General features: G+C 43.4%; 1 protein-coding gene across 1 annotated transcript in view; it reads left to right on the forward strand.

The window, feature by feature from the left end:
- UBE2J2 (ubiquitin-conjugating enzyme E2, J2) overlaps positions 1–5,254 on the forward strand; it is a 9,354-nt gene extending 4,100 nt beyond the window's left edge. The window contains exons 2-7 of the mRNA XM_010187376.1: positions 2,091–2,221; positions 2,441–2,481; positions 3,261–3,363; positions 3,477–3,615; positions 4,223–4,303; positions 4,868–5,254. Of these exons, the coding sequence (XP_010185678.1) occupies positions 2,091–2,221; positions 2,441–2,481; positions 3,261–3,363; positions 3,477–3,615; positions 4,223–4,303; positions 4,868–5,152 (780 nt within the window). The 3' untranslated portion in view covers positions 5,153–5,254. The remainder of the gene's footprint in view (positions 1–2,090; positions 2,222–2,440; positions 2,482–3,260; positions 3,364–3,476; positions 3,616–4,222; positions 4,304–4,867) is intronic.
- Positions 5,255–8,878: the final 3,624 nt, after the last annotated feature.

The raw sequence follows: 8,878 nt of genomic DNA on the forward strand, positions 1-8,878 counted from the left end.
GGCCGCGGGGCCGGGGCTGAACCCTCAGCAGCTCCCTCTGAGCCCTGACGAGGCGGCCGGAAGCGGAAGTCAGCTGAGCTGGTGGCGACGCACGCGCGCACGCCCCGGAAGCGGGGCGGGTCCTTCCCGGAAGCAGACGCCATCAGTGCTCTGGCCCCGCCTGGCCGGGCCGCCATCTTGGCTGGGAGCCGTGGTCGCGCCGCAGCGGGGAGGCGCGGGGGTCGCGGCCCTGCTCTGCCTTACCCGCTTTTTCTTGTGTCGCTCCCGTCTCCCTTTTCCTCTCCTCCCTCCTTCGCTTGGCCTCCGGCTGCAGGCGGGTAGGGCGTCCCGGCGGTGGAGGGGCCTGCTTTAGCAGGAAGAGGTGAGTGGGGCCTGGGCCGGTGGGGCGAGCTCATGAGGGAGCTGAAGGAGCCGGGAGGGCTCGGCTGGCTGTGTCCCCCGCGGTCCATTGCTTCCTTGGCCCGGTGGGACCATTCCCGGGTAGCCGGCTCGCTGAAGGCTGTGAGCTCCCCGGTTGTCGCTGCCGTCTCCCCAGGCCTGGGCTCACCCTTACCCGCAGGAGGAGGCGCTGGCTCTCGGTCCACAAGGCAGGTGGGGAGCATGGGGCTTGGGCACATCCTGCTGCTGCTGCTCGGCTGTCTAACCGCTGGCGAGTTGCTTTCTTTTTAGGCTGGCTTTTGGTCTGGTAAATGGTATTGTCGAGATGGGAAAATGGGTTTGCGGTTGTAGCTTCTGTAAACGTATCCGTTTATTTTCTGCGTTTAAGATAAAAATCTTCTCTCAGATAAGGCTTTGAGGGGTGTTAGAATACCCGTAACTGTACTTAGCGCTCTGAAATATTCAGTGCGTTTTTGCAGTCCCCAGGGAGGCACAATAGTGCAAGACTTCGGAAGATATCATTGTGTCAAATTCAAAAGAGATTTAGTCTGTATTTTAAAGTCAAAGCTGGCTTCTTTTAAGGAAAAAAACCAAAAATCTTAGCTTTATGGTTTTGAGAGGTGTGCCTTAAAAACCTGCGTGAGTTTCTTCAAGAAAAAATGCTGTTGAAACAAAGGTTTACAGCAGTTCTGACAAAAGCCAGGTTAAATACATGTTTTGAGTAGAGTCTGAATATTTGACCACGTACAATTGTTGCTCATGATTTCCGTATATTTTCAAACTGAATTGTGTTCAGCTATTTTTGAAGTAAGGGAGTAGAAAGGGTCATAGGAATTTAACATAAGTTTCATGCCAAATGCTGCTGTGCTGTGTTAAGCATTGCCACGTCTCTTTATGCAAGCTGTTTATAAAATCTTTAGGTTTTGCTTGATTTTTCCACGTGTAAAGCTGCCCTAACTTGCTGCATTTCTGAGGGGAAAGTGAGTTAAGTGGCAGTTAATTGGTGTGTGTTCTGCAGGTGCATTGTGAGGGCTAATGCTTGCTTTGTGTTGTAAGCAGCGTGGAATCTCCTTTCTTCACACTGACTTGCCTCATTTTGGATGAGGTCTTTGTTTGTCTGCAAGAGAATAATCTCAGTCAGAAGTTCCCTTCTGGAAATTCAACGGACTCTTAAAGCAGGCAGCAGATTTCATTTTAAAGCCTTCATCTCCAAGTCAGTAACAAGGTTATTGTCATTTTTTGCCTGTTAGTTAGTTCAGATAACTGGATGTGTAGACAAATCATGGGCAAATTTAAATCACAGATATTAAAACTAAATAGGGAAATGAATTACTCAGAGAGACTAAGCTCTTTAAAACCAAAGTCCCAAAGATGTGTGTTCAGCCTTAACGTGGGACTGGTTATTCCCTCAAATGGGTTCTACAGTGCAGCGTATTTTCACGACAACAATTCCCTGCAGTATTTCAACAGTAGTGTTCTAGGAGGAGAGTTTTCCCATTTTGGCAATATCCTGAGGCTCTTGGGAGCGTTCTGGTTAAGATTTTGCATGGTTCTGGCCACTTAAAAGTTATGGGAATTTAATTTATAGTTAAAAAAAAAAGTCCTCTGTAAAGCAGACTTTGCAAAAATCTGGAGCTGTGTTCAATTCAAAGTCTGCACCTGTTGAGACTGTGTTGAAATGGTACTTATATATGTTGTTTTGAAAAAACTAGATGAGCAACAACAGTAATAAGAGAGCACCAACAACAGCAACACAGAGGCTTAAACAAGACTACCTTCGAATTAAGAAAGATCCAGTGCCTTACATCTGTGCAGAGCCCCTCCCATCTAACATCCTTGAATGGTAAGAATCGGAATGGACTGTTCGCTCGTGGAGAGAACAAGATTTTCCAGGTCGTCAAGTCTGACTCCCTCACTCCTCCAGACTGCATGGGAATCTTGGGTTTGGGAGGTGGAGCGTGAGACTTTTGCTGCAGTGCTGTTGATTCTCGTTTTTCTAGAGAAATGGATGTCTGCTTGTGTGATGCCTTCCGTGCTGTTTACATTTCCTTCTTTGTCTTAGGCACTATGTTGTCCGGGGACCTGAAATGACTCCCTATGAAGGTAAAAGTTACCATGCATGCACGTGCTTTATGTTGTGAATGGCTCTGCCTGAGTAATTAGGCTTTGAATGGGCAAAATAGAACCGCTGTAAATAGCTCTAAGAACTCAGCGCAGTTTCAAAGCTGTCTGTGACTTGTGTGATAGCTTTGTTGAGAAGAGGCAGTGGTGCTGCTGGCTATTAGGAAGTTTCTATTAGCAAGGACTCGAACAAAACCAGATTTAGGTTCAACTGAAGACAGATAACTTGCTATTAAGTAACTGCTGAAAGTGTTGGAGCAGACAGCTCGCTTTAGATAGCGTGTGACAGTCAAAGATCACTTCAAAAAACATCCCATTTTGTCACCACATAAACGTTCTCAGTGAACTGAGACGTGTATTCTCGTTACGAATTTCTCTGGAGAAATCGAGGAATGTAAAAGCCTTATTAATTGCAGTTGCAGATTTCACAGTGTTCTTCTGGAGCCTCTCACAAAATGCTTTTTGAAATGGCATTCTTCATAGGATTGTAGTTGCAGTTAGCTGTGCTTCTGGAAAACCGCCCCCTTTGTATTGTATTAAATACACTTTGGCTGTTTTTCCTCGGATGTATTACGGGCTTGACAACAGAATTATTGTTCTTCCCGTGTTTGAGGCACAAGATGATGAGCTTGATGTCTTTAATGTGAGGGGGAGAAGGAGAGAAGTAGAGAAGTGAAGGGTTTAATTTGGCCCATTTTGAGTAGCAGCTTAGGACTTCATCTTCATGCAAAATAAGTAATTCATGTCTTTATGTAATGCAGGTGGCTATTATCATGGGAAACTAATATTCCCCAGAGAATTTCCTTTTAAACCTCCTAGTATTTATATGATTACACCTAATGGAAGGTTTAAGTGTAATACAAGGTAAGGATTTTCTTCTAACCCTTAAGCAATTAACACCGTTTTAGTAATGTGTGTAATGTGTAACCGTCGTAATGGCAAAAATCAAACGCTCTGCCTGTCTCATCCTTTCGAAGGTTGTGTCTTTCAATCACCGATTTCCATCCAGATACCTGGAATCCAGCTTGGTCGGTCTCGACGATCTTGACGGGCCTTCTTAGTTTTATGGTGGAGAAGGGCCCCACACTGGGCAGCATAGAGACGTCAGAGTTCACAGTAAGCTCCAGACTCTGGGATGTGCCTTTTGTCAGCTTGGGGGATGTTGAACGTGACCTCAAAGTTACAATAACAGCAGCAGCAGTTGGCATTTTGGTATCTCAGAGATGAGTATGTTGCCTGCTACAGGTGATGGGCAGATAGGATTTCTTACAGAAAATAAGATGGGGATAGGATTTCTTACAGAAAATAAGATGGGCATAGGATTTCTTACAGAAAATAAGATGGGGATAGGATTTCTTACAGAAAATTAGATGGGCATAGGATTTCTTACAGAAAATTAGATGGGGATAGGATTTCTTACAGAACTTAAAATCCTTTTTAGTAAATAGTATGGTTAGGACTTCTTCTCCTTCCTTGCTCTTGAAGTGTCTTCCAAGCAGGCACACTAGTACGTAACACTAATCATGTTAGATGAGGAACTGAGACCATATCTTATGTCTAGAAATGTCTGTTGTACTGAATAATATTCACAAGTATGAAGTTTTAAATGCTTGAAACTAGTTGGCTAGTGGTTTGCACCATTCTTCTGGGAAATAGATGTTGAATTAAAGTATAGTAACTTCATTTATATGCAAGTGCTGATAATTTTTTGTTTCCTCCGCAGAAAAGACAGCTTGCTGCACAAAGCTTAGCATTTAATTTAAAAGATAAAGTCTTCTGCGAGCTCTTCCCTGAAGTGGTGGAGGTAAGGGAGTTCATCTGTGCAATGATGTGGTTTTCTGTAGTTCTTCAGTTTCTTTATGTAGACCTATGAACTAATTGTTCAGGACTTTTTCCAGAGAATAGCTACTTTGGTCAATCTTGAAAGCCTTTTAAAAAGGTGCTTTTGCTATGTGTAAGAATTAAAAACTCAAATCTTTAAATGGAGTTGTTTTTCTGCTGCACAAAGATCCACTGTCTAGAGAATCAAATGTGTAGTTAGACTTGGTATCAGAGCCTTGACTGAGCTGCACGTGTGGCAGATGTGGTTGCAGTCCCTTTACTTTAGAATTGCATACTGTGTTTTCTTGAGTTTGGGTAGGCCAAATGATTGTTGGTGTCAGCCTCTGAAGTCGGTCGCTTTGGAAGAAGCTGGAGAGACTGTACAAATGAGTGTAATGCAGTGAATTTAGTTCAGAAGACTACAACATAAAGTAGCGTACCATAGCCTTTGCCTAAAGATATGTGAGAAAGTGGGTTCTGAAATCTCTTTCAAAAGCTTCGTTGCTTTCACTTCCAGCCATTCAGTTTTCGTTTTTTCTTTCTCCAGGAGATTAAACAGAAACAGAAAGCACAAGAAGAGCTCAATAACAGACCTCCAACCCTCCCTTTACCAGATGTTGTCCCTGATGGGGAAGCACACTACGGTCAGAATGGGATACCCCTTCTTAATGGGCATGTACCCTTGGCACCTGCCAATCACCCAGGTCTCCAACAGGCCAACCGTAACCATGGACTTTTAGGCGGAGCTTTGGCGAACTTGTTTGTTATAGTTGGTTTTGCAGCCTTTGCCTACACAGTCAAGTATGTACTGAGAAGCATAGCGCAAGAATGAGGAGAATTAAAAGAAATCCAAGACCAAATTAGTGGTAGTTGCAGAATGAGTGGGACTCTTTGGGCATCTGACTCTTTGACACTGGGATAAATATTTGTTTTACCAGGTTGCAGGTAAAACCTTGGTTGGCTCATGGGTTATGTTTGGGAAATGGAGTAGTTTTGATTAGTCAGACAACTAAAAGTTCTGCTCGCAGATCCTCTTGTCCTCGCTACTATCGAGTAGTGGCTCACAAACAAGTCAAAGCATTATTGATGAGACGCTAACATTTCTAGTGCTTTGATTTTTACAGCAGTTCTCCATCTGTTGTTTGAGATTTGAAACTCTTAAGCAAATAAGGCTTTTTACTTCATTGAACAGTTTTATAAATTTCACAGTTGACGCATATCGTATTTTATTTTCAGTAGGGAAGAGTCTGTACAGGTTCTTGAAGTAATCCGAGTAGAGATTTCATGTGGACTTGGTAAGGGTTTGGTTAATGTGAACATTGATGCTACAGAAGATCGCTGGTTTCTGTTTTAAACTAGAATGAACATCATTGCATATCTAGTCAGTAGCGATTAGACGAGTGGGAAAATAACACCGTGCGTGTTAAATGTGCTGTCTAAATTGTCACAATGTCACTGAAGGTTTTATTTGGGCTACAAGAAGTGCCGTTGTCGGCCTTTAGGAATGATGAGCAAGAAAAAGCATTGGAATCAGGCTTTGGTGGGAATACCCATATCCAGTATTGGTTTGGATTTGTTCACTTAGAGATTTCCATTCTGGGAGATGTGCTGTTTGAAAGCTGTAATACTTAATTTTGATCACAAGGTGCCACTGTTGGGGAAAAAAACAAACCAAACCCAATAAAACTGCACACACCAATGGAGAGTTGATTGTGTATTCAGAAAATCTGCTCTGGATTTCTTGGGCTTTGGTAAATGAAGTAATCCTAGCCCTTGTGGAGATAAAACCACAAATGAGTGAGTAACAAACCAGCTTCTTCACAGTCAGCTGAATTAATCTGAAGTGTCACTAGCTGAAGTAAACCCTTAAAATTAGTTTCGCTCGCTTGCTTGAAGATTTGCATAAACTCTTAAAAAAAAGAAACCAAGCCGCCACCACCACAAGCCAAAATGCAAGCCCCATTTCTGCTATTCCAGAAGCTTTTTGCTTTTAGGTGTAATATCACCGTTGCCCTTCAAATGATTGATGACTGCTGTTTGTTCACGGGATTACAGGGCTGTGGACAAACACTGAAGTTCCTAGCACAGTTCAAAAGTCTGTCTGAAAATGACTTTTTTAACTCGTTTTGCTTGGTTTCCACCCCCCTGCTTAATTTTCTCCAAAGGCTTTGTTTCGTCCAAGGCAAACGTCCCGTGCCTTTCCTGTGGCAGCGATGCCAGCTGGGGCAGAACGCGCTCGCTGTTGGTGGTAAAACCAACTGGCAAAGGTGATAGCAGGGTCAAAAGCTCTGCCTCTCACAGCGTAGTCTTATTTAAGTATTGTGAAGAGCCCAAATAAATATTACCTCATGTAGCTAAGAACGTTTTTGAATCTCTTTTTATTTTCCCTTTCAGATTTCTTTCTCTCTCTGCTTCTTCTTAGTATCTTGAATTGTAAGCAAAAATGTATTGTTAACCCATGAGCCGTGCAGCTTAGAGCATCAATAAATGTGACCAATTCTCTGCAATAGGTAGGAATTATCAAAACTAGCAGAACAGCTCTATACTAAAGAAATCTTAAAGCCGTTCTTACTGAGGTAAGGAAGGGAAGGAGGAGATGGGATGCGCGTGGGGATGGAATTCGGAGAAGGCTGGGGTTTAAAATGTATTTATAAATCTTTGTTTTTCTTGGTTTAATTTTGTGGTTTTACCAAATCTTATTTATAACTTTTTTTTTTTAAAATTTACCTCTTGTATATGCTTAATCAGCTCTTGTCAAAAGAGAAGCACCGGCTGTACCTATCTAGAAACAGCCACGTTCTGTTGGTTTGGGGGGTGTGCTGGAAAGGAAGGGGGAGTGTCACGTCTTTCCTGCAGTGCTAGGGTTTTCTAGATGGCTTATGAGGCTGCTATGTTGTTTCTCAAAGCATGTGGACCTGTAGCTGAGGCTGTGCTGCCTCAGACCTTTGTAACATTCAAACACGTTCTCGCAATGCCTTTTATTACCATTGACATCGCCTGCAGACGGAAGCTGATTTGTCTGTATTTAGCTTATGAAAGTTCTGTCCACATAAACGAAGGCAAAGGCAAGGAGACCTCGGCCACGGTGTGTTTGCATCTTCTGTGAAATGTACCTAAGCAAGGTGAAAGAACGAGCGAAATCTGGAGGTGCTGAATAAAAGGCATTTATTAGGTGACAACAAGTTGGCCTTAAGCTACACCCAAGCAATTGAAGGTGGGTCTCTTCTATTGAATAAGTGCCACAATTGGAAACAAAATAAGTTGGTTAAACCCTGGACATGCTGCATTTCTTTTTTTTTTTTCCCCTGAGGATTGGTTGTATTTAAAAAACAAACCACCCACCCACCAAAATTTCCCATTGCAGTTTCTCTTCAGTACCCTGGATTCAGAGAGAGACTCACCAGCCACTTCGGGTGCTATTTGTTGAAAGGTGGGAGCTGCCCGAACGCTTGCACCTGTGGCTTACAACATTTTGATCCATCTTGCTCATTGCCTCTGGTAACGGAAGATTTACTCCCTTTCGTGTAGGCTTTACTGTTTTGTGGGTGTTTTTATTTTTCCAGTAATTTATAATGATACGCGGTATCTGCTCTTTTTGTTACCAAAGTCATTAGATAACGGAGTAAACTGTTCTTTGCCATGCAAAAATACTATCATGCCCTGAAGCAGTGCAGTACTTAATGTAATAAAACTACAAGCTGTCCCTCAGTATGGGATACCAGAACAAATGTCTGGCCCTTCACTTCCGTGCTGCGGTCTCATAAATTTCTGAAAGATTGTTGTACGCAGGTGGTAGGGAGTTCTTGCAGCTTGAATAAGACATTTCAGTGGTTGCCTTGAAAGATCTTTTGATTTCTTTTTAAAATCCTGGATTTGTGCGTAGTCATAACTTTTTTTCTCCCCCTGAGATTTCAAGGTCACGGAAGTTACCTTCAAGCATGTACTGAGGAGTAGAAATGACTGCATTGTAAAGTTGTTTGTTCATAATAAACATTCATGAGAAAATTTGTTTGCTTTCTGTGGGCCTGTTTTTGGGAAAGGAATCCTTGGGAAGAAATCTAACTGGATCTGTATCTTCTTCAGGAGCAGCTGAGGGAACTGGGCTTGTTTAGCCTGGAGAAGAGAAGGCTGAGGGGAGACCTCATCACCACCTACAACTGCCTCAAGGGAGGTTGTAGAGAGGTGGGTGCTGGGCTCTTCTCCCAGGTGCTGGGGGATAGAACAAGGGGAAACGGCACCAAGCTGTGCCAAGGGAGGTTCAGGTTAGAGATAAGGAGGAAGTTCTTTACTGAGAGGGTCGTCAGAAGCTGGCACAGGCTGCCCAGGGAGGTGGTGGAGTCACCAACCCTGGATGTGTTTAAAGAGCGGGTAGACGAGGTACTTAGGGATATGGTTTAGGGGGTAGACAGGAGCGGTTGGACGTGAGGATCTCAGAGGTCTTTTCCAACCGAGCGGTTCTGTGATTCTGTGATTCTTTTAGATCTTCTGCTCGATAACGCAGCTCCTCTGCAGAGAGGCGTTAATTCTGTGATGACAAATGTCACAACTGTCCGTGTAG

The sequence above is a fragment of the Mesitornis unicolor genome, unplaced genomic scaffold (assembly GCF_000695765.1).
Source record: "Mesitornis unicolor isolate BGI_N332 unplaced genomic scaffold, ASM69576v1 scaffold14366, whole genome shotgun sequence".
NCBI classification, from domain to species: domain Eukaryota; kingdom Metazoa; phylum Chordata; class Aves; order Mesitornithiformes; family Mesitornithidae; genus Mesitornis; species Mesitornis unicolor.